Source organism: Marmota flaviventris, chromosome 3 (genome assembly GCF_047511675.1).
Source record: "Marmota flaviventris isolate mMarFla1 chromosome 3, mMarFla1.hap1, whole genome shotgun sequence".
Taxonomy (NCBI): Eukaryota; Metazoa; Chordata; class Mammalia; order Rodentia; family Sciuridae; genus Marmota; species Marmota flaviventris.
In genome coordinates, this window is record NC_092500.1 from 42,057,544 (window position 1) to 42,083,590 (window position 26,047).

The 26,047-nt window shown below is 34.5% G+C and overlaps 1 protein-coding gene across 7 annotated transcripts in view; it reads left to right on the forward strand.

Annotated features, from left to right (window-relative positions):
• The window catches only part of Osbpl8 (oxysterol binding protein like 8), a 174,106-nt gene that overhangs the window by 60,964 nt on the left and 87,095 nt on the right, over positions 1–26,047 (forward strand). The window contains exons 3-5 of one of the 7 annotated variants that reach the window (XM_027920867.2): positions 8,607–8,645; positions 15,856–15,892; positions 21,316–21,453. In XM_027920867.2, coding sequence (XP_027776668.1) covers positions 8,607–8,645; positions 15,856–15,892; positions 21,316–21,453 — 214 coding nt within the window. The remainder of the gene's footprint in view (positions 1–8,606; positions 8,646–15,855; positions 15,893–21,315; positions 21,454–26,047) is intronic. The other 6 variants (XM_027920951.2, XM_071609670.1, XM_027921039.2 and 3 more) reach the window with 6 other exon arrangements.

Genomic DNA, 26,047 nt, shown 5'->3' on the forward strand with positions numbered 1-26,047 from the left:
TGTGTGTGTGTATACTCTCTTGGAAATGATAGTTTCCTGAGAGTATTAACTGCTCAGTCTAATACTGTCCTGAATGGAAAGTAAAGGTTCAGGGATTTGTTTTTGACTATTTTGGTCAAGCTAGGAAATATGTATGTTAGGGTAGAATTTATTTTAATAAAATCATAGCTTCATTGTTCTTCATTTTTCTCTTTCACTTATATTTTTTATTTCTTAGGGATCTTTTCTGTATTTCTGCTCTAAGTACAGTTCTTTTCCATAAGCTGCCTCCTTCATTCTAAACACTTAGCTCATATTGGAGAAAGGGCAATGACCAGCTTCTAACTTCTTCCTTTTTTTTTTTTTTTTAAAGATGCATACAGCAATTGAAATATACACAGTTTAAAAAAGAACTGTCTCTGCTGTGTATTAAATCATATTCTGCTCTAATAAACACAGAGTGGGCAATGATCTGTCTAGGGCAATACTGTAGGGGGAAAAAGCTTAGAAAGTTGGCTGGCTCCCAGGGCTCCTTCCCATCCCTGCTCCCTAGTCTTTCTTCCACTCTTCCTGTTCTAAGATTGCTTCCCATCCATCCATCTCTTGGAATAGGTTGGGGTGTGTGTGTGTGTGCTGGGGGTGGGGGGTGTTTACTTCATTAGTTATTTAGTTCATCCTTGCAAAAGTAATTGATTTCTTTGATACTGCCTTTGTGGTCTCTTGTGGAGACCACATAATGGGTGAAGTAGCATGTGTAAATAGATTACCATATATGAGGCAGGGGGAACCAGAGGGGTCAGTTATTTTAGATAAGGGGAGAAAATAATGTCAGGAAAGTTTTCATAAAGGAGGCTATACTTGACCAAGTGTTGAAAGGAATTTAAGTCTCTCCTACCTTAGGAAGGCGAGAAAGGCATTGTGGGCAGAGGGTACAATGAGAGTAAATAAAAGTCATGTTGTATCATAGTGTATTCAGAGAATTCTAAGTATTTTGCAGTTTGTCATGTTTGCAAAGTGCAGGATTGATGGGTTTGTGGAGGAATTCTTGATGTAAAGTAAGATTAGCAAAATTATGGAGAGCCTTGAAGACAAGGCTAAAATGTTTTTCTCTCTAGTTTTGAAGGGCTAAGGGAGCCTACCACATGCAAAATCATTGAATTGCTTTTTCAAGACTTCATGATTCTAACTACAATATACATTTTAGAAGGATCTCTGTCATCAGAGTAGAAGGTAATTTGCTGCGGTTTAAGAACTTCATCGAATAGTAGCAGTAATGGTAGGCATAGGAAATACAGGATAGATATGAGCGATGTGAAGTATGTAGAATCTTTAGGAGCTTGTTTTGCACTTATCTCTGTTTTAGAGATGGAGGCAAATGTATGTGAGGATAATAAAGGTAAAGAAATTGAGTGACTTCTGGGATTTCTGTGTTTTGTGATTAGGTGGCAGATAGCATTTATTAAGGGAGAAAACAGAGCAAATCAAGCGGGGAAAGATGAATTCAGTTTTGGACATACTGAATTTGAGATAATTGTGTCTCAGTGGAGATGTATAATCTCTGTTGCAATTAATAAACTTTCCTATTATAGGAGAAGGAAATGTGGGATGAATCTGAAGAAGTTAGCAAAATCATATTATGTACATATATAGATATACCACAGGGAATTCCACCTTTATGTATATGTAGAAAGTACCGATGCTAAGTATTTTTAATCACCTTAGTAGAATATAGAAGGCTAGTTCGTTTGATGAGATACAGGGTTGAAGATAAGAGAAGCAGAAAGACAGGTACTATGGTGACTAATAGGAAACTGGCATCAGAGAATATAATTGTTAAGCGGCAGCATTTGACTCAACGAAGACTGGACTGCATGTGTTCATTTAAAAAGAAAACAGTTTCTTTAGAGATCATTGAAATGACTGGCTATGAAGTTTGGGCTAGATATAGGAGGAGAGTGAATTTAGCACTAGGAAATTAGCAGGCTAAGATGGAATTAAGAGACAAAAAAAGTACAAGCTGAAGTCAATGAACAGGTTAAATAGAAGTTAGAGAATAGGCGAATTAATAGCAGTGTGTCTGTGTTGTTAAGTTGTAGCTAGGATTTAACTGTATTTCATGGAGTCCTCCATCATCTGTTGCTCTACTACTCTAGATGTTTTCAAGTCTTGATCTTAACTTGGATCAGAACTTTTTAAACATAGGAAATAAGTTTATTATTGTTTTTCTCAATTCATAGATACTCACTCTTCCTCAGGACTGGTCCATCATACTTTGTTTCTTTGGAGATATGAAATATCTCAAAATTGTGTGCCATTTAAGTAGTAACATCAAAACTTGTGTATAGCAGGTCATATAGGAATTTCCAGCAATCAAAACAATTCCAGAACTTGCCAGTAAAACAAAGGAAGCATTTCCAGTGATGGGGGTAGGAACCCATAGATAAAATCTAACAGAATACATGCTGCATAATGAGATCAGAAAACTATAATCCACCCTTACTCTGAATATGCTTCATCATGGCACAAAGCATGGTCTATGACAGGGACTCAGAGATATGATTGTGAGAATTAAAGAATAGAGAAGGAATTGATTAAATACTTCACACTTTCTCCAGTAACTGTTACAATGCTTAATAATTTCATGTACCATTTTTCTTCTGGAGGTTGCTTTTTGCCCCTAGAATTGAGATGATCAATAATAAACTTATTTCCTATGTTAAAAAAAGTTCTGATCCAAGTAAGAATCAAGACTTGATAATATCTAGACTAGTAGAGCAACAGTCTATGCTTTCTGTATTTGGGTTACTGTATTTGTATGAAGAGAAAAGAAAAGTTTGCACATTTACTGTGTGCTGTGCCCTAGGCTTAGTGTCTCACACATTTTCTCATTTAATGTCTCTATAATACTGAAACATAGATATTCTCTGTTTTTTAGAAATGAATAAACTGAGACTCTGAATTTGATTAAGTTCTCCCAGAGAGTGGACAGTGGTAGGGTTTAAATAAAGATACTCTTGATTCTGTTTCTGCCATGTGAAAAGGCTAATATTTTTGTCACAGACTGATCTATATTATGCCTAGCCTTTTAGGCATCATTTTAAAGTTTTGATATTCATTATCTAATATAATGTATACTTTGAAAATATGTGATACATGACCTATTTTATTTAATCCAAAGCTTTGTTCTTCTGAAACTAATTTGGACTTTTCTATCAGGGGATGATATTTTGGCATTTAGGCACCATGTAGTTGCCAAGACACGAAGACTTAAACTACATTCTTATGTGTGGTAGATTTATGGGTTGTTTTAGTCATCTTTTTTGCTGCTGGGACCAAAAGACCTGATAACAGTTTTAGAGGAGGAAAAGTTAATTTGGGGCTCACAGTTTTCAATGTCTCAGTTCAAAGGCAGTCAGCTCTATCATTCTAGGCCCAAGGTGAGGGAGAACATCATGGTAGAGGAAAGCAGCTCAAGACATAGAACTGGGAAGCATAGAGACTTCCCCTCTCTCTAAGAACAAAATGTATAAGCCAAAGGCATGCCCCAGTGACCCACTTCCTCCAGCCATACCCTGTCTGCCTATATTATACTATACCCGCCAGTTAATCTGTATCAGGGGATTAATATACTGATTAAGTCATACTGATTAACATACTGATTAAGTTAAAACATAGCCCAATCATTTCACCTCTAAACTTTTTTGTATTGTCTCACACATGAATTTTTGGGGGGACACCTAGTATCTGAATGATAACATGGGTCATTGAGGCTAATATTTCCTTAATATTATTAGCAGTCTTGCCTGTGACTTGATAGAATTCAGCATGGTCTACTTATCAGTGAATTGTTAGAATATGATCTTACAAAAAGAGGGTATTTGTTAGGCAGTTCTTAGACCTTACCTGGTATGACTCTGATGTGATAATATGGTTTTTGTTGTGCTGTTATTTTATAAACCGTCTCAGGCAACTATGGGTCATATTTGGAGGAAAATGTTTTAGAGGAGGAAAAGTTTATTTGACCTTTGGACATGAAGTCAAAGTCCAGAAAGATAAGTTTAATTCTTTAGTGGACAGTTAACTTTATTCTTTTTTTCATAGTCCTGACTCATTTTAGAATATAAGTTCATGTACCTGTGTAAAGAATGCAAAGAATCAAGGAAAACAAAATTCCAAGGAAGATAAGTTCCTCAGACTGAAAATCAAATTGATTTAAACATGTCACAGATTAAGGATTATATGTGAAATGTTCATGTACCTGAATTTCTCATACAGTTAATCTTTAGATCTTAGCTGGTATGACTCTGATGTGATAATATGTTTTTTTGTTGTGCTGTTATTTTATAAACCTTCTCAGGCAACTATGGGTCATATTTAGAGGAAAATGTTTTAGAGGAGGAAAAGTTTATTTGATCCTTGGACATGAAGTCAAAGTTCAGGTTTAATTCTTTAGTGGACAGCTTTTTCTTTTTTTCATAGCCACAGATGTTTCCAGCAGTCTCACTACATGAATGCCATTAGTTACAAGTGAAAATCATATTCATATTGATTTAGCTGAGCTTCTCTTGTGTATGAAGGTCTTGAGGAAGAGGCTGGTTTAATCATGGCAAGAGAACACTAGTACCAGAGGAAATATAACTCAGACTCCAAAAATTAATGTTGAATCAGTAACATTCTTATTTTATGAAGGACTGTGTTATTTTTAAAAGTTGAGAGAATTACAAGCAATGCAATTAGTTCGTATGATGGCCAAGGACTAATAGTGGAAGTAAATATACATATGCTATGGATTACTACTAAAGATTCTTAGGGTTGAGTCAACTTTCTATTTTGAATCGTTAGTAATAACAGAATTTTGGTACTGTAATGGACCTCATAAGCAAATTTAAAAAACTAAATTCAGTATTTATTCAAGGCCACTTAGTAAATGGCGATAGTTAAGCTAATAACTCAGATTCACTGTTTTAATCCATATTAGTTCTATGTATATCATATTAGTCATGCAAAATGTTAGATTTGTAAAGATGCACCATATTAAGTCTATAGATACAAAAATGAGCAAGACTTGTTTTTTTGAGAATTTAAATGATAAATAAGCAGAGGAACTCAAACTATATATAAGAAATTCTTCATTAGGTATCAGGATTATTAAGTCTTTTTTTCCCACTGATGTATTTATTAATTTAACATTGTTGAGAATGTCTATAACTTTCCAGGTTCTCTTCTGGTTTTAAGGGGTTCATCAGTGAACAAAACGGCAAAATTCTCACTCCATTGGAATTAATATTTGAGTGGATAAAAACAAAAACATATGTACTGTGTTAGGTGATTACTGATGTGATGACAAGTGAAGCAGGGTAGAAAGGATAAAGAGTAACAGAATAGGGATGGTGTTATTTTCTGGGAATATGAAAGTCATCTGGTGCTATAGCTTTTGAGCAGAGTCCTACAGAATTTTTTTGTGGGGGTGGGGTGGGGTGGGATACTAGAATTGAACTCAGGGCCACTTAACCACTGAGCACATCCCCAGCCCTATTTAATATATTATTTACAGACAGGGTCTCCCTGAGTTGCTTAGTGCCTTGCTTTTACTGATGCTGGCTTTGAACTTGTGATCCTCCTGCCTCCCCAAACCGCTGGAATTATAGTTGTGCACCACTCTGCCCGGCTCTATAGAATGTTTTCTAAGCAGAGATAAAGTCAAAGTGTAGAGCTTTCATGTCTGTCTGTCTGTTGGACAGACTAGGGAGGTTAGGCTTTCTGTGTTGGGTTAGGGCAAAGGTGAGTGAAGGGCCCTTCCACCTCCTCAGTTAGGAAGATGGAGGTACATATTCAGTTTTACTAGGAAAACTTGGAGCTCTGTGGGCTCTCTTCTTCAGTCCTTCCTGCTAATAGAAGGATGTGTTGAAAACACAGGTGGGATATCTGTTTTTCATGCCTGGAGTAGGTCAGGAAAACCCTTACAAAGGATGTGATGCTTTTTATTTGAGATAAGAAGAATGAGTTCACTAGGAGGATAGTTGGGAAGACCCTGAGAAGGGTGTAGCTCAGTAGAGGTTGAAGTGGGAAACCAATTTTAGGTAGTAAGAGGTGAATTGAGCACTTCAAAAAATCTATTCAATTGAATCATCTGGGAAGAGCATGTTGAATAGGGAAGAGATTCTAGGATGCGTCCTTGGGGAATAACAGTCTAAAGCGAATATTAGGTGAAGGGATCCAAGCAGACAGAGGGAAAAAGGAGAGAAAATAGCTTGAAAACAAAGGAAAAGCAGAAACTTGAGAAAATAAATGGTCAACAGTGACAAAGAGAATGATGATTTAGACTGAACTGGGGAAAGGTCAGGTTGTGCTAGACCTGAGTTGTTCAAAAGGTGGCTACTTACTACATTAAATTTAAAATTCCTTTCCTTGTTTTTTTTTTTTTTTTTTTTTTGGTGGTGCTGGGAATCAAACCCAGGGCCTTGTGCATGTGAGGCAAGCTCTCTACCAATTGAGCTATATCCCCAGTAATTCCTTGATCTTACCAGCCACATTTTAAGAATTCAGTAACACATGTTGCTAGTAGCTAGAAGTGATCTGGACATGGCAGATATATAATATCCCATGGTTGCAGAGATATTTTTTTATGTTATCTATTATTTATGTTATCTATTATCTATTTATTTATGTTATCTATTTATGATTGCAATAGAGAAAAGAGAATGTGGTATCTAATTATTCATTGTCAAAGAACTCACATTAAGAAGTTGGATCCCAGCAGCTCAGGAGGCTGAGGCAGGAGGGTTGTGAGTTCAAAGCCAGCCTCAGCAACTTAGTAAGACCTTGTCTCTAAATAAAATATAAAAAATGGCTGGGAATATGGCTTGGTGGTTAAGCACTCCAGGGTTCAGTTCTTGTACCAAAAAAAAAAAGATGTTAGAGTTGGGGAAAAGATAATTTCAGCTTGTACATTGGCAGAAAAATTGTGAAACTACTGAACAGAGAACCAAAAAGAAAGTAAGGAGAAAACTGCAGGTCACTATCTACAATTAGTTTTACCAGAGAATTTAGTTAAGTGGAGTTTTAATTATGTGAAGTTGCAAGGCTATCTCTTAAGAAATCAAAATATTTCTGTGAAGTTAATAATTTGATTGAATTTTATAATATTTTAATTGTATGCATTTAAGCTTAGTTTTTAAAGAACAAGATATCGAATGATTTTGAGTAGAAAAGCAACATGACCAAAGTGACCATTTAGTAAATTAGGTTGGTAAATTAATCACTCCTTTCTGGAGCCTTTCTTCATCTTTTTCATGTTTTTTTTTCAATCTATAAGTACACTCATATAAAAATCAAGTCTCACAACAATTCTAGAAAGTTGTAAGGTTTAATAATTAATGTATTCACATAGGACAAAATAAATGTCACAGAAATTAAGTGACTTCCTAATAATGAGCATGAGAATTTTGAGTAGACTAGAAATAACTTATTTCAGTGTCAAATAAATTATACACTGCCTTTACTTTATGGTGATCTTCTTGGTAGTAGGAACCATGTCTGTGTTATTTTTTGAATCCTGATTCCTAACACAGTAAATGAATGAATGGGTGAAACTGAAATATGCAGAGATACACTTACTGAAAGGAAGAAGCAAAAGTTGAGAAATGAAGTAGCATGGGTCTGACCTAGCTGGTAGTCATGGGAAATAAAAGGACTGGGAGTGAGACAGACATTGTAGAACTAAATGATTAGAACTTAATGGCTTGGTCAGATGTTGGGAGAAAAATTGTTTTGGATGACTTAGGGTTTAGATCTGGTTGAAATGAAGATGGACAAATTGTGAGTGCTGTTTTTGACATAAAATGCTTTCTACAATAGGTTTAAAGCCCTTACTTACTTTGTTAACAGAATTTTAGAACTAGAAGTTAAATTGCAGTAATACAGTTAGAAATGTTTTGGAGATAAGTCTGAAGAAGAAATTTAAAAATTATCTGAAAAAAGATAGTAAGTGAACCTTGATTGTGAATGGAACCTACAGAAAAAGAGCATGTAGAGGAGAAAAAGTGGTTAAGGCTAGCACTAGCTGTGGCCATTTGCTTTTTGAATGAGAGGGCAAAGGAAGCAGAAAAATAGAAGAGACCAGAATAGTGGACTATTTTAGAAATCAAAGGAAGAGAGGGCTTGCATGGTGAAAAGACTGTTAGAATTAAATGCATACAAGGAGAATGAAAACTGTGAAAATCCTCCCAGAACCTTCTAGAGAGGACTTCACAGATTGGCAGATTGCTTAGGCCTTGGAAGGAAAAAAAAAAAATTAAGGATTCAATTTCCAGTGTAAAAGTACTTTTGCAAACCTCTTCCTGTTTTCAAATGCCAACTCTTTTTTTAAAAAAAATTTTTTTTAGTTATAGATGGACACAATACCTTTATTTAATTAATTTTTTTATGTGGTGTTGGGGATTGAACCCAGTGCCTCACACTGCTAGGCAAGCGCTCTATCACTGAGCCACAACCCTAGCTCCTCAAATGCCAACTCTTAAAATATCATTTCACTACTGAATTCATTTGATAGACTGTGGGTGCTCTTTATATCCATATTCAGGTATATGAGATTAAATCACTCCTGAGAAAATTTGTTTTTTTTTTAGATCTTGCCATATTCAGAAGTTGCTGAAGTTCAAGAGACAGTGAGTAATATATGATGCTGTGTTTAGAATGTGAACATTTTTGTGTTTTTCCCATATTTCAAGTTGGATACTTTCCACTGTACTTAATCATAGATGATTATGTCATCCTGAGAAATAGCAAATAGATGGAAAATATCAGAGATTATATATATTTTTATTGGTTATTCAAAACATTACAAAGCTCTTGACATATCATATTTCATACATTAGATTCAAGTTGGTTATGAACTCCCAATTTTACCCCCAATACAGATTGCAGAATCACATCGGTTACACATCCACATTTTTACATAATGCCCTCTTGGTAACTGTTGTATTCTGCTACCTTTCCTATCCTCTACTATCCCCCCTCCCCTCCCCTCCCATCTTCTCTCTCTACCCCATCTACTGTAATTCATTTCTCTCCTTGTTTATTTTCCCATTCCCCTCTTATATGAAATTTTGTATAATAATGAGGGTCTCCCTCCATTACTATGCAATTTCCCTTTTCTCTCCCTTTCCCTCCCACCTCAGAGCCCTAATATCCAGAGTATACAAAGAACTCAAAAAATTAAACAATAAGAAAACAAATAACCCAATCAACAAATGGGCCAAAGACCTGAACAGACACTTCTCAGAGGAGGACATACAATCAATCAACAAGTACATGAAAAAATGCTCACCATCTCTAGCAGTCAGAGAAATGCAAATCAAAACCACCCTAAGATACCATCTCACTCCAGTAAGATTGGCAGCCATTATGAAGTCAAACAACAACAAGTGCTGGAGAGGATGTGGGGAAAAGGGTACTCTTGTACATTGCTGGTGGGACTGCAAACTGGTGCGGCCAATTTGGAAAGCAGTATGGAGATTCCTGGGAAAGCTGGGAATGGAACCACCATTTGACCCAGCTATTGCCCTTCTCGGACTATTCCCTGAAGACCTTAAAAGAGCCTACTACAGGGATACTGCTACATCGATGTTCATAGCAGCACAATTCACAATTGCTAGACTGTGGAACCAACCCAGATGCCCTTCAATAGATGAATGGATAAAAAAAATGTGGCATTTATACACCATGGAGTATTATGCAGCACTAAAAAATGACAAAATCATGGAATTTGCAGGGAAATGGATGGCACTAGAGCAGATTATGCTTAGTGAAGCTAGCCAATCCCTAAAAAACAAATACCAAACTAAGAATAGAGCAGGGAGGAAGAGCAGGAAGAAAAGATTAACATTAAACAAAGATTATATTTTTATTTTTCCAAAATGTAAATAGGTTTATTCTTTTTTTGATTATAAAAATAATGCATCCTAACATACTATATTTAAACAATATAGAAAGATGTATTAAGTAAAACCTTACCTCCTGAATGTAGCCACTGTTAATATTTTGGTGGTATCTTTCATGAGTTTGTGTATGTTTTACACATGAAATTTTATAAAAGTGGAATCATCTCATACAACACTCTTTATAGCTTACTTCTAAAAACTAATACACAGTGGATATTTTTTAGTCAGTAAAAAAAATTAATGACTACATAGTATTTCATTGTATGAAAGTATTATTATTTAATACCTGTTTAAAATAGGCTGCTTTTTTAGATAACTGCAAATAGTGTTATGATCAACATATGTTTGGACACATCTTTTTGAACATTTTGGATGATGACCTTAGTGATCCTGGAAGTACAACTACTTCATCAAAAGTGTGGATTAGGTTATTTTAAAATCACTGCTTAGCAGACCAGATCATATTCTCTTCCCAACAGTGACAAGCTGTAGTACCCAGAAAAATATTCCTTTAAAATCTCTCGTATAAAACTAAAGGATAAAATGTACACTTGAGTATTTTGCAGATGATTACAAGAATACAAAAAATTTGAGCTAAGTATAGAGTGATGACTCCTGTTCTAAGAACAAGCAGATCTGAGCTGCATTATATATCCTTCTCTGAATTTTCTTATTTTAAGAACCAAAGTTCACACTAAATAGAGTGCCCTTGGTATGTTCTGTATTGTCCTTCCAAATTGTGGTTTCTGGGAAACAGCTGTAGCAGGATTGTTACCAAGAGAATAACTTTTGTCAATTTTATCTGGGAAAGAGGTGCCACCAGTTACATCAATGCTTGATTAGCTTTGTGCTTTCCCTTAAGCACATCAAATGATTTAAGGCAATAAGTGCATTAAGAGGGAAATTCCATGCTAGAAGAAATGCAATAAAAACTATAGATCTCATGAGAATTATTTCTTGGTTTAATTGAGACTGAAGTGCTTCTCAGGATGAAGGGTTTGATTAACTTCTGCCTCTTCCTTTGCATTTTTTAAAGAATGCATGTTTTATGCTAAATATGGATGAGGTTGGCAAATACTTAGATGTGCAATAAAATAAGATCACTTTTTTCTACAACACTTTTTTCCCTGTGATTTATAGCCTAATCAATAAAGATTTAGATAATAGCTATAAATATTTTATGATTCTAATTAAAGTACTTTGATAGTATGTTGTCTAATAAGTAAAAGTTCTAGGCATATAACTATAATTTGACTATTTTCAGCATATACTTTATGTGTGTGTGTGTGTGTGTGGTCCTGGGGATTGAACCCAGGGCCTTGTGCATGTGAGGCAAGCACACTACCAACTGAGCTATATCCCCAGCCAGCACATACTTTTGCAAAAATGGAAAATTTATGTATATAAAAAATATTGAGATGACTGGGTGGACATTATCTATGGAATAATGATCACATCAATCTGATTAAGTTACTCAAACAGAATATTTTATCCTATGTTAATGTTTTTTTTTCTGAACAAATTGAGAAGAAATTTCATGATTCTTTAAGATGCTGTGAATAATTTGGTACTTTAGCAAGATCCAAAAAGAATGTTTAGCTTCTTATTTAAAAAAAAATATTGTACAAGGTACTTGTGTAGAATGTTGCCATATCAGTACTTTCATATCATCTTTATTCATGTGGTACACAAAATGATACTGTACAGAGTAGACTATATCCTGAAAACAGTAAGAATAAGAAGTTAGTAATGTACCGTTTAGTCATGTGTAGAAGACTTCAGTGATGTAAATTACTTGGCAAAAATTGTGTATAATCATTTGCTTATAATCATGTGCTTATATAATCATGATGCTTACTTATATCCTGTTTCTTCCTATTTCTTACTACCATCACTTTTCAAACAGCTCTGGAAGAATGATTTAACTTGGACCCAGTTTAGTACCTCTATATCCATATCTTTCAGGGAAGGGTTTCTGAAGCCATGTTTTGATGATAATGATGGTGTTGATGATGTTGTAGTTTCAGTTTTGCTTTTGGAGAATTTCAGCTTGATTCTTAGTTTTCTTGTCTATTATAATATGTTTTTCTGGTGCCTGTTCTTTTATCCTATGCTAGTTTTCAGTCTCCAGTGGTTAATGCATTCTGGTATATAACCTTACTCTGACATGTATCGTAATTTATCCTTTTTATCTTACCGGCCTGAATCTTTCTCAGTACAAGCCTGTCTTTCCAACTGTTTACTTGACATTTCCTCCTTGATGTCTCACAAACATTTCAAACTGAGCTGCTGATACTTCTTCCTAAAACCAAGCTGTTCTCACTGTCTTTTCCATCTCAGGTAATGGCATTTCCATCCTTCTAGGTGCTCAGTTCCCAACACTTGGCATCTTCTTGATTCTTAATTTCCTCTTAACTCACACTTGGCCTATTTGGAAATCCTGCTGCTGTACCTTTAAAATGTTGAGAACTCAACAACCTCTCATCATCTTCATTGCTACCATCTTGTTCCAAATCTCCTTTCTCTCTCCCCTAGCTCATTGTAGTAACCTCCTAACCTTGTTTCTGTAGTCTATTCTTAACGCAGTATAATCCTATTGAAACATAATCATACTGTATCAGTACTTTCCTCAAAATTATTCAATATTATTTAAAATAAAAACAAGCCCTAACAAGGTCCTACAGAATCCTGCATAGTTTGTCATCCATTTACCTCTCTAACCTCATCTCCTAATACTCTTTCTCATTGCATTCCAGCCTCAATGGCTTTTTAAATCTTCCTTGAATCCAGTGGGCTTCCATCTCAATCCACGACACTTGCTTTTCTCTTTGCCTAGAATACTTTTCCTTCAAATGTCTTTTTGGCAAGTTTCTTCATTTTATCAAGTTCACTCTATAGCAGAGCATTCTTAAGCTACCCAATCTAAAAATTTAACTCCTTTCCCCTAGTTTTCTTTATGCCTTCTATCTCTCTTTATTTTTCTCCTTAGTTTTCATAGAATATAATATACTATGATTTTTACTTGTTTATTATATTCTAGTTCATCTTCCCCACCAAAACATAAGTACCTCAGGGACAAGATTTTGTCTATTCTGTTAACTCCTGTATTCTTCAGTGCCTAAATGATATGAATTCATAGTAGTTACTTGGTAAATATGGTAAGTATGATTGGAATAGACAGTGTTTATTTCAATCACTCTTTGGTGCCCAAACTGAAAAAATTAGGAGTAATCCAGTAAAATCAGATGTATATGTCACAGCCATCTTGAAGGTATAATGTTGAGAATTAAGTATTATTAGAGGTTTTTGGAACCAATACTGAAAAGTTGCTGTACATGCTAGAGGGTATTTTCTTGGGAGTAAACAAGCAAAGAATACAGCCATACAGAAATTGAAATAGTGCTGTTAATTAAATTTGAGATTGTAACAGAACTGTACAACAAAAAAGAGTTTATTAATCTTTTACCCCAAATACAAGATCAGCTTTAGAACCTTCAAGCATGACTGGTTTTGTGAGATTAAATATTCCCAACTATGTACATATATGATTAGAAGCACTGGTTTCTAGGAATTTATTCATGTCAATACATGAAGACATTTTTAGAAGGTGTCTGTGAAGTCTTTAAGTTTGCCACAGTTGTCTGTGTCAGCTTCCTAACTTCTTTCAGTTTTCCAGTATTATTTATTGATGTAAAACAAATGATTCCAAAATTAAGTGGTGTAAAACAACATGCATTTATTACCTCAATTTCTGTGGGTCAGGAGTAGCTTATTAGCTAGATGTCTCTGACTCAGTCCGTCATGTGGTTGCAATCGAATTATGGGGGAGGAGATACTGCTGCAATCTCTACTGAAAACTCAGTAAGCTGGGGGCCTTGGTGCATGCCTGTAATCCCAGCTTCTCCGGAGGCTGAGGCAAGAACGTGGCAAGTTCAAAGCTAGTCTCAGCAACTAACTAGTTCCTGAGCAATTTGGGAAGATCCAGTCTCTAAACAAAAAGGGCTAGGGATGTGGTTAAGTGCCCCTGGGTACAATCCCCAGTACCAAAACAAACAAACAAAAAACAATCTAGAGTGGTAGGAGGTGGAAGCTGGAGATTCTCTTCTAAGTTTACGTAGTGGTTTGTTGGCAGGCCTCAGCTCCTTTGCATAGTAGTCCTCTTACAAGATTACCTCGTGAAGTGGTAGCTGGCCTTTCCCAGAGTGATTTATCTTAAAGCAAAAGACTGTGAACAAGATGGAAGTCATAGTCATTTTACCAGTCTATAATCTTGGAGGAGCTATTCCATCATTTCTGCCATATTCCCTTTTGTTGGAAATGATTTTAGTAGATCAAGCACACCCTCAAATAGAGGGAATTATGTACCAAGATATGAGGATCGCTGGGGTTGTTTCAGAGATTGCCTCACAAATACTTTAATCTCTTTCCCCAAGCTTGCTATTTGTGGTAATGTAGCCATCAGAAGGACTTGAGCACAATTAGTTCATTCTCCATAAAACTGTATTCTAGGCTCAGCTCAGTGGTAGAGTGCTTGCCTTACACATGTGGGGCACTGGTTTTGATCCTCATTGCCACATAAAAATAAATAAAATAAAATAAAAGTATTGTGTCCATCTACAACTAAAAATATATTTTTAAAAAAATCTGCATTCTTTGAATTTTCTGTGAAATAAATCACAGAAGAATGAGCTGCTACAGAAAGGCAAATAGAACAAATGTCTTTAAGGCATTAGAATACAATTTCAAGCATTATGCCATCACTTTAAGGAAGTAATAAGATTTTCTCTAAGGAGATGACATAAGCCCCAAGTAAATAGCTACCTTCTTTTGTCACAGTTAAGCTTCCCCTACTCTCTTTAAATCAGACAAGGAACAGTGTCATTAGTGGGAATTTTTTGTTTTTGTTGTCACTTTAGTTTTCTTTTCTTTTTTTTTTTTTAATTTTTTTAGTTATAGTTAGACACAATACCTCTATTTTATTTTCATGTGTTTCTGAGGATCAAACCCAGGGCCTTGCATGTGCTTGGCGAGCTCTCTACCGTTGAGCCACAACCCCAGTCCACGTTAGTTTTAATGTTACTATATTTGGTATCTGAAGTGAGGGAGAGCTGAAAATTCTTTCTACCAAGCCTGACCCAAACACCTGTCTGTAAGCAATATTTCGAGTAATGTTGCATGTTAAAGTACTAGACAGATTAGCAGTCTTTTTCCTGTTTCCGTTAGTTGTTAGTAAGTTCATTCAAGAATTAAGGCTTCTGATTTCCTAAAAGATGAGATAATATGCTTGATATTTAGTGGGTTCTAAAGTTTGTCTGATTTAATAAAATTTATCTTTCTAATGAATATTTCTGTTTGGGTTGTTTTGGCATTTGAGAAAAAGTTTGTTCTAGTTTGTTAATGTCTTTGTAGAAGTTCTTTTCAACTTGCTTGGCATGTAAGAACTCAGTAAATGCTCCTTTCTTTTTTTGCAGAAGAAACAGACTAAACTCTGTGTAGTGTCCAGTGCATTGATGGCATGCAGAACTAATATTTTATAGTGCATGAGTGTTATATTTTTGAACCACCTTATGTTTTAGAAACGAAAGACTTTTGGCTCTCTGTTATATTTCTAAGTAGTAATTTTTACTACATCTAATCCATATCTTGAATTGTCATTGATTTTCAAAACAAAATGCTTGGTGATTTGTTTTTCTCTCCTACCTTCATTTTCCAAAATTAAAAACAAATATTTGGTAATGCCTAAGCCAATTTTTTTTTTGGTATGGAAAAGAAAATTTCTTATAATTATTAGGTTTGGTGTGCATGTGCTTTCTACTTATAAACTAATGCTATTTTCCTTGTCCTTTTGTTTCACTGCTGCTTCCATCCTGATGCATTTTGCTTCTTCCTGGTTTGGACTCTATTTATTTGCTGCTCAATTACTCTGCATTAAAAGCTTCTTGGTGATAGCAAAGATATCCTTGGGCCATCAAGTAAGTAGCTAAAGTTTGAATATCATGTTTGGGGACATAATATTTTGATGTGTATTTATTAAAGGCAAATGACATTTCAATTTTGGCTTATTAAGCCTTAAGCTTTTCTTTCTAGGCATTGAAATACAAAGTGAAGAATAGAAGTGGTCAGTCATGGCCCGTCTGTTCCCATTGTTCATCTGAAATCGATAGACAGTGTTTGTATATTTGCACCTTGATTATCTGGAGATGCACTATTTACTTAAACAGTTGTCTAATTCATGATTTAGTACCTCCTATTTATAATATTCCTTTCTATAATTTTCACAAGACATATAACAGACTGCTTTAAGCTAGAGGTGACACAAGTAATTTATTGCTGTGTCAAAATGAGAAATACTATTTTATTTTGTCAGAATTTTTGTTAGATAATTTGGATATGAAATTTTTTATACTTGGAAAATTTTACAAGTGAAACAAGTTTCACATTAGGCATTTAGAAGGTACACCCTTTAAGATTATAACCAATCAACCTTAACAGTTTTTTTTTGTTTGTTTTTGTACTGGGGATTGAACCCAGGAGTGCTTCACCACTGAGATACATCCCCAGATCTTTTTATTTTTTATTTGAGATAGGGTCTTGCTAAGTTGTTGAGGCCCTTGCTAAGGTGCCCTGACTGGCCTCAAATTTGTGATCCTCCTGACTCACACTCCCCAGTCACTGAAATTATAGATGTGTGCCTGCTGGGATTATAGGTATGCATCACCTTGCTTGCTTAGCTTCATCTCAACAAATTTTACTGAGATTTGGGGTGTGGGGCGCAGTGGCTGGGGATAGACACTTCTAGCTCTGGGATATATACAATGAATAAAACATACTGCCTGCCCCTGTAAAGATTTTTATAGTCTAACTGGAGAATGACAGGGACAATTTTTATATTAAAAAATCATAGAATTATTGAGATATAGGAGCTTCATAGATAATATAAAAAACATTTATTTTACAGATGAAGAACCTGAATAGAGTTTAAATATCTAAGAAACTAGTTGTGTGTGGTGGTGCACACATGTAATTCCAGCTATTCAAGAGACTAAGACAGGAGGATCACAAGTTTGAAGTCAACCTGGGTGATTGAGTCTCAAAAATAAAAAATAAAAAGGGCTGGGGATATAGTTCAGGAGTAGAGCACCCTTGGATTCAATCCCCAGCATCAAGAGGAAAAAATCCCAAAAGCTAGAATTAGTTGCTAGTGTGCCACATCTTTCTTCTACTGTTACTCAAAAATCAGAATAAAACTCTTAATTTGGTGAAGTCAATAATTAATTTTACTACATCATTACTTAGACAAACATTTTAATTTTATTGAAGATCAATATAGAAAATTATATTGATTTAGGAAGTTTTAGTCTTTATCTCCAAGTAGTTATCTACCTATTGCAAGTTATTTCACTGCTCTGGGCCCATTTTCTTCATTGAACAAAAGAAGGGAGGGAGTAAGGTAATGGCAGTGGTTTCTTTTGGCTATAAACTTCTTTGGTCTAGATGAGTTTCTATTTCTCCCTCATACTGATTAGTGTAGGTATGTAATTTTTGTTCTAAAAATAAGTGATTTAAAATAATAATACTAAAATTGTTTTTTTTCATTCTTAATTGCAATAATTCTCAATGTTTTATTATTATTTTTAATATTTATTTTTAGTTGTAGGTGGACATAATATCTTCATTTAATTTTTATGTGGTGCTGAGGTTTGAACCCAGTGCCTCACATGTGCTAGGTAAGCACTCTACCACTGAGCCGCAACCCCAGCACTCAATTTTTTATTATTTATCCTACAACCTGTATTATGAGGATAGTAGAGATTTTAAAAGTAGAAGATAGAACACATCTCAAGGGAAGTCTTAAGTTTTACATACAGATTATTTATTATTTCAAACAGCTACTTTATCTTAGCTGGGTGCAATGGTGCATGCCTATAATCCCAGCAATTGGGAGTCAGAGGCAAGAGGATCACAAGGTTGAGGCCCAGGTACTTTAGGGAGGCCCTGTTTAAAACAAAAACAAAAGGTCTGGTTATCTGGGTATGTAGTTTATTGGTAGAGAGTGCCCATGGGTTCAGTTCTCAGTATGGCAAAAAATAAATAAATGAATAAATGATCTTATTTTAGCTTGCATTTAGATTCTGGGCAAAAGCAAGATTTTTGAAGCTTGCAAGATTCTTCAAACTTTTATATCGATGAGTTGAATTTGTAAAGTAAAGGTGTTATTTTCCCTAGAATGTGTAGCTTGTATGTTAATTAGTCCAGTGTATTGTCTACTAAAGATGAGTAAAATAATGTGAATACAAGGTAGATTTCTTTACTTCCATTCTAAGTAGAACCAGCAGAGGGCACTGCAGTGTTATGTTTAGTAGCTGAGTCAGTTGCATCAGAAACTGCATGGAATCCTGCAGTGATTCATTTGACAAATATTTTTTCAGTAATGTTAGCAAGTATTCATCAATTATGTGCAAGGACCCAGACAAAAAACAAAGTCACTGCCATTCTTAAGATTCTATTCAAATAATCTATTACTGTGCAAATAATGTAAGCAAATATTCTAGTGACTTATGTTAATCAGAGCCTCAGTTACTAATGCTTGTGAACTGGACTGAGAGAAAACAAATAGTAAGGTGGGCTTTCTGTTATCTTATAAAGTACACTCTGTACAATAATATTTTCATGTACTCTTTCACTTCAAGGTTATCAAAATCACACATACCATCTCAATTATATATGCATTATAAAGGAGTGAATAGAACTAAATTTGCGTTTCTAAAACCCTTTCTTTTTTTATACAGTAAAGTTATTTAAGACGTAGATACCTATGTCTTACTAATGGAATACTAAAGCATATTTAATTCCTTTAGTGGTTTTTCTTATATTTTTAATTATCCTTAAATGTACTATTTGATACATTCAAAAGAATATGTGTGCCATATATAAGGGTTAAAGCATAATCAAATAACAGTCATATAGTAAATCTACAGCTCAACCTAAGAACTAGAAACTTAAAAATATCTTACAGGTTTCTTTCTGTCCCCAGAAGTGATGACTAAGTTGTGTGTTTTGTTTACCATTATGTATTTCATATTGTCAATTTGATTTGTATCATGTGGAAATATCATTAGTTTTATATCTGTACTGGGGTGAACCCAGCAGAATTTCAATAATTTTCTTTAAAAATCAAACAGATCTTGGCTTTTGTAACTTAAGGAACCATTCTGTGTGTTATGATAATGGAGTTTCATAAAAACAAAGTTAATTTTTGATTCAATAAAGTTTCATTGGACTCTTTTAGTTTACCAGGAAGCAATACTTTTATTGTGCCAAGAAGAATAATGGGTACGAGAATATTCAGGAAAATAAGGTAGACAAAACTCTTTGCTTTCATGGAATTTAGGGTCTAGTGTAGGAATGCAGACAATAAACAAATGATATGTCAGACAGTGATAAGAATTACAATGAAAATTATTTAGATAAGGTGATAGACTAAAGCTGTGGAGTGGTAGAAAAAATTAAGAATTTCTTTATGTGAAAACACCTTGGGGAAACTAAAGGGATTTTCTGAAGAGATAACACTTGAGTACAGTCAGCAAATGAGAAGAACTAATAAAGTGAAGATCTGGGGTGGGAGTATTCCAGGTAGATATAAGAAAGATATAATGGTCCCAAGACTGGCAAGATGACATTTTTGGGTAATACCTAGACAGTGGTTAGAGCAGAAGCCTAGTGAGTGAGAGGAGAGTAGGGGAGAGTCGATTGGAAAGATAAGCAGGTCTCAGACTCTGTTGACTCTTAAAGCCATGGATTTTATCGTAAGTATGATGAAAACTAATGATATTTTCATATGATACAAATCAAATTGACAATATGAAAAAGATTACTTGGGCTTTTGTGTAGAGAATGAACTCTACTAGCAAGAAGCAAATTAGTAAGCTGGTAGGAATCTGCTGTTGTGGGCAGTAAGAAGGTACTGGTGGCTGGGATTAGAGTGGTAATTGTAGAAGTTGGGAGAAGTAGCAGGATTCCAGATAAATTTTGAAGATAGAGCGAAGATTTCACAGATAACTGAATATGAAGCGTGAGAGAAAGTGAGGGGAGAAGAGTAGTAATGCCACTACCTGAGATGGAGGAGAGGCAAGTTTAGAGGATAAAGAGAATCAAGAATTTTGCTCCAGATAAATTTGAGATGCCTTTTAAATTACAGAGATGATTATAAGACAGGCAGTTGTACATGTGAGTTTTTGTTTAGGGGGAAGACAGCATAGCTGGAGTTATAAACTTAGGAGTCATCAGTCTGCAGTTTTTTTTTTTTTATTGACTTGGTAAAATATTGTTTTATATCTGTACTGGAATGAAAATTGTTTTGTATTTTTACTTTGAAGAAAGGAGCTAAAATATAATTTGGAAAACTTTGGCATAATGGAAAGTATGTTAAAGCAATTTGATTTAAAATATCAGTGATAAAGACTGGGGGATATAGCTCAGTTGGTAGATTGCTTGCCTTGCATGCACAAGGTCCTGGGTTCAATCCCCAGAACCACACAAAAAAGAAAAAAAAAATCAGTGATAATATGAATGTGAAATTCTGATTAAGTTGAAAATTTAAACCTAGAGTGAGGACCAAATCACTACCTTTTTTCTTTTTGGTACTGGGGATTGAACCCAGGGGTGCTGTGCCGTTGAAAGATATCCCCAACCCTTTTTATTTTTTATTTTGAGACAGAGTCCTGCTAAGTTGCCATTGCTGGCCTCCAACTTGCAATCCTCCTGCTTCAGCCTTTTGAGTCTCTGCGATTACAGGCATGCACCTCTGCACCAGGCCCTAATTAAGATGAAACTAAATATTCTAAAAGCACAGAAACATAAAATGAAAGAATATGGAGATCCTAGGGCCCTATGGACTTAAAATTGCCCTATTCCTTCCCTGAGTATTTTCTTTGTTCCACTTCTCTTCTTTTTCATCTTTTCTTATTGCTCTCTGGTAATAGTATCTTGGCCAGATGGGTGAGAAGTACCCTCAAAACACTATTTAAATGGATTATTGAGTCAACAGGTTTTTAAAAGACAGAATTTCAGAACCAAGTGGTCCTGAGTTAGAATTTTGCCTCTATTATTTAATAACTAGTCTTATGTAAGGCAGTCTCTGTACATTAAGTTTCCCCATCTTTAAAATATTTTTACAATGTCTATAATTTGTATTTTTGACTCTTGCATACCTGTCAATTTCTCTTGGATTGATAACAACAGAAAAACAAAATGGTTTTGTGAATTTAGTTAAGCATTAATTTGGTAAAATGAATATAATTTCTAAGACTATTTCAGTCATAATCTTATTCCATGTTATGAACGATATATAAGTCTGTAACTTTAGGGCTGATTATATTTCTCTTCTTTTCTTGAGCTGTTGTAGCAAACAGTGACGAATCTCAACTTCTGACACCAGGAAAGATGAGTCAACGCCAAGGGAAAGAAGCTTATCCAACACCAACTAAAGATTTGCATCAGCCATCTCTTAGTCCGGCAAGTCCTCACAGCCAGGGTAAGAAGTTGTGGTTTGGGGTTTTTATTTAGTTGGTTGAGGGAATAAGGGAGATTCACATTTTGGGTCTATTATAATTTTTTCTTTTTAATTATTTGGTTTTATAGAGGTTTTGTTTGAGTCATTTATAATAGTCTTAAAGATTTAAGAAGTTTTAAAGGCTTATTATTAATGCACTTAAATAATAAACCCATTACATGTTAATATGAATAACAATTTGCTTCCCATTACTTAAAACACTTACTTCTTTGTTTGGAACATTCAAAATCATCACTACTAGCTATTTTGAAGCTTACAGTTGTTATCAATCATAGTTATTCCTCCTATCCAGTTGACCTCTGTAACCATTCACCATCATCTCATCCCCCATTCCTTTTCCAGCCACTGGTAACCACTATTTTACTCTCTACTTCTGTGAGGTCAGTCTTTTTAGCTTCCATATACAAGTGAAAAGTGTGGTATTTGTCTTTTTGTGCCTCACTGACTTCATTTAATATAATATCCTCCAGTTCCATTCATTTTGCTGCAAATGACAGAATTTCAGTCTTTTTATGACTGAATAATATTACATTGTGTATGCATAAATCACATTTTCTTTATCCAATCATAGACATACAGGTTGATTCCATATCATGGCTATTATGAATAGTGCTGCAGTAAACAGAAGTAGAAATATTGCTTCACCTACCAATTTCCTTTCCTTTGGATATATAACAAGTAAGGAAATTGCTGGATCCATGAATAACATATTTTTTAAAAAATATTATGGCTCTCTATGGTTTGATAATTATTGTGGGTCTCTTTGATGTCTGGCTTAATGAAAGACCTGTATATTCCTGTCTGCTTCTGCAGTCAATGTGTAGTAATATGATTATTTGATAAAGGTATAAAAATTTTGGCACCACATATAAATGTAACTTTTATGTGTAATTATAAATGCTTTTTGTTGATAGTACACCCAAACTTGACAAATAGTAGTTTCTTAAATGTTGGTTGCAATATAGTATTCTTTTCATATTCTGAAAAATAAAAATCCATTGATCTGTCTTGGATATTGAATGGCTGTTTACTCATGCATGGTTTTGTAACATCATATCCTTTGGAAAACATTTATTCATTGAATTATGCAGATTTTCCCAGTATTGGAAGATTTAAAGATATATCACAAAGAAGTGCTTTATGCATATTTCTCAATAATTTTTACTGCTTCAAGGACATTTGTGAGACATATTCTTTTCATGTGAGTGCCTGACCACAAGAATTCAGTGACTACTACTCCATTTGGTTTCTCTGCCTTGATGTGTGCCAAGGTGCCAGCAGTTATACCTAACATAGTCATGGACAAAAGGGTGGATAAACTCTCAGGCCTTTATCCATAACTTATTACCTGTTATTACATGTGTATCTCCTAAAATCTTTCCCTATTGTCCCTCTTGAAAATATATGGGTATGCTTTTTGCCACCATCATATTTTTTTCATATTTTAAAAATTATAGTTGTAAATAATGGTGGGATTTGTTATGACACATTTGTATATCCATAAAATATAAGTTGGCCAGTATCATTCCCTAGTATTTCCTTTTTCCCTCCCCTTTTCTCTCCCCCTCATTTCTTTGCTCCCTTCTACTGATCTTTCTTCGATTTTTCATAAGATCCCCTCTTCTTTCTCTTTTTTTCTGTAGTTTCCACATAGAAAAATATGACCTTTGACCTTCTGAATTTGACTTATTTTGTTTAATATACTCTCAAGTTCTGTCTGTTTTCCTGTAAATGACATTTCATTCTTTATGGCTGAGTAAAACTCCATTGTGTATACATATCATTTTCTTAATCCATTAATCTATTGACAGAAATGTGAATTGGTTCCATTGGTTCCCATTGGCTATTGTGAACTGGGCTGCTATAAACATGGATGTGGCTATATCACTATAGTGTAGTATGATGACTTTAATTCTTTAGGATGAATACTGAGGAATGGTATAGTTTAGTCATAGAGGTGGTTTCATTCCTAGTCTTTTCAGGAATCTTCATATTGATTTCCCTCGTATTCTCAATTAAATTGACCATGGAGACCTGGTGTAAGATGACACCTGGATGTCATGCAGAATCTTTTTTTTTTTAAATACTTAAAAACATTTTTTTTTTTATATGATGTTGAGGATTGAACTCAGTGCCTCACATGTGCAAGGCAAGTGCTCTACCTCTGAGCCACAACCCCAGCCCCATGAAGGATCTTTGAGAAGGAGGAAATTCCCATACTCACGAAGAGTAGAAAAATACCAGAAGCTAGCCTACCTCAGGTGCTTGATAAAAGGTTAGCTTACCCTTTTTTTTAATTGGGGGGCCAGCCTGAATTTTCTCTCAATTTGGGCTGTTCCCTTTGATGTGAAGCTCATATACACTTTTCCTAATTAAAACCTTTCCTGTGTGTTCCTACTCTTTGGTCCAATTTCACTTCTACTGTCATTAGATCAAAAGTTCCCATCTCTAGTGTCACAATGAAAAAGTATTATGAAACTAGTTTTTACCTTGCAGACCTCTAAAAGGGTCTTGGAGATTCCCATAGGTTCATGGATCAGACTTTTTTATTCATAGTTGATTGGTTTTGTGCAGATTCTGATATCAGCTAAAGTTTATTTAATCACATGTTCTGAACTCTTCTGTGGTGTGATTGGTAGTTGCAGTGGGAGAATTCCTTTTAAAACTAAGAACTTGAATTTGGTGTTTAAAGTTAATATGTGCCATAGTCCTTCCTTACCTGTATTTTCACTTTCTGCTCTCAAATATGGAGTGAAATTATTAAATGGAAAGTTCCAGAAATGAATAATTCATAAGTTTAAGTTGCATTTCATTCTGAGTAGTAAGATGAAATATCATGACATCCTGCTGTGTCCCATCAGGAAGGTGAATCATCCCTTTGTCTAATATATCCATGCTGAGTACAGTACCCACCCTATGACAGTTGAGAGAGAAGCAGGGAAAGAAACCACAGTTACATAGCTTTTATTACTACATATTGTTATAATGGTGCTATTTATTTTATTGTTGTTATCTCTTACTGTACTTAGTTTATAAATTAAACTTTATTAGATATGTATATACAGGAAAAAACATTTTATGTGTGATGTGAGTATGTATGGTTCAGTACTATTTGTGGTTTTTTGAGGCATCCAGTGGGGCAATCTTAAAATGTATCTACTGTGGTTGGAGGAGGAACTTTTGTACTTGATTATAATGTATTTTTTAAATTAAATTTAGAGTTAACTATCATATTATACTGCATGTGTGATTATTCTGATTTAACATTGTAACTTAAGAAATCATACTTTGAGATTAGGCTTGTGTGACTGTTTTTAAAGTGAATATTGACCATTAAGTACAGATCCAGCACCCCTAAATCCACAGAATCTGAAATCTAAAATGCTTTAAAATTTGAAACTTTTTGAGCACTGTCAGGACACTGTAAGTGGAAAATCCCATTTCTGACCTCACGGATGGGTCACAATCAAAACAAAGGCACAGTAAAAATATTGTTTGAAGTTGTGTATAAAGTATATATGAAACAATTGAATTTTGTATTTGAACTCTGATCCCATCCCCAAGATATCTTATCGTATGAAATATTGCAAAATCCATAAAATCGGAAGTCCAAAATACTCTGAGGTTTCAAGCACTCCAGATAAGGGATACTCAGATGGTAGTTGTTACTTTTATTTCAATGAAAAATGTTTAATCATGTGTTAGATGGAAACACTTTTGGAAACTATAAAAATGTTATTTAACAAGATGAAAATAAAAATAATCACAATGTTAACATTTATTGTTGAATATAGTTTTGGATAGTTAGCATATCTATTGCCATAATGCTTTTTTTGAAGGCGTGACAATGGATATGTATATGCTCTGATATAAAAAAGCTTTATTAAAATAAATCCTAAAAGAATGCAACTGACCTGGTTTTTCCTCATTCCCAGAACCAGAATTTTGACTGTAATAGACAGGGTTCATCTGATATATGTATCTGTATCATAGAATGTTGAGAAGAATTCTTTAAACTTGGGACTTAGGGAAGCAACAAAATGGTTAATTAATAATTAAACCTGTCTTCATTTATATCTGTCATGACTATTTCTAAAAATTTATTAACCTATTGTTGTGTTTGTTTCTTTTATTTGGGGTGAAGTGGAATATTTAGAGCAAGTTACAGACCTCATGGTACTGCACTCTTAAATAATCTTTCGTAACCAAATTGCCTTTATTACATGTAACAAAATTCACAATAATAATTTCATAATGCCTAATTTATATTTGTGCCTAAATGTTCCTGGGTAAGGTATAATTATTTCCTAATGCCCAGTTCATATTCAGATTTCCCTAGTCATTTTATCTACTGAAATTCCATATTACATTTTTTGGGTGTCAGAGGTTTGTTCAAAATAGGATATACCTGTTAACTCTTGGTAATGATGAAAATAAACAGCTGGAGGAGATAAACAATTGTCTGTGAAACTCCTTAAACATGTGTCACAAATACTTGTGAGTAATATTTCAATTTCTTAGTAGAAATTGTTCCAAAAACATATTGATATTAATA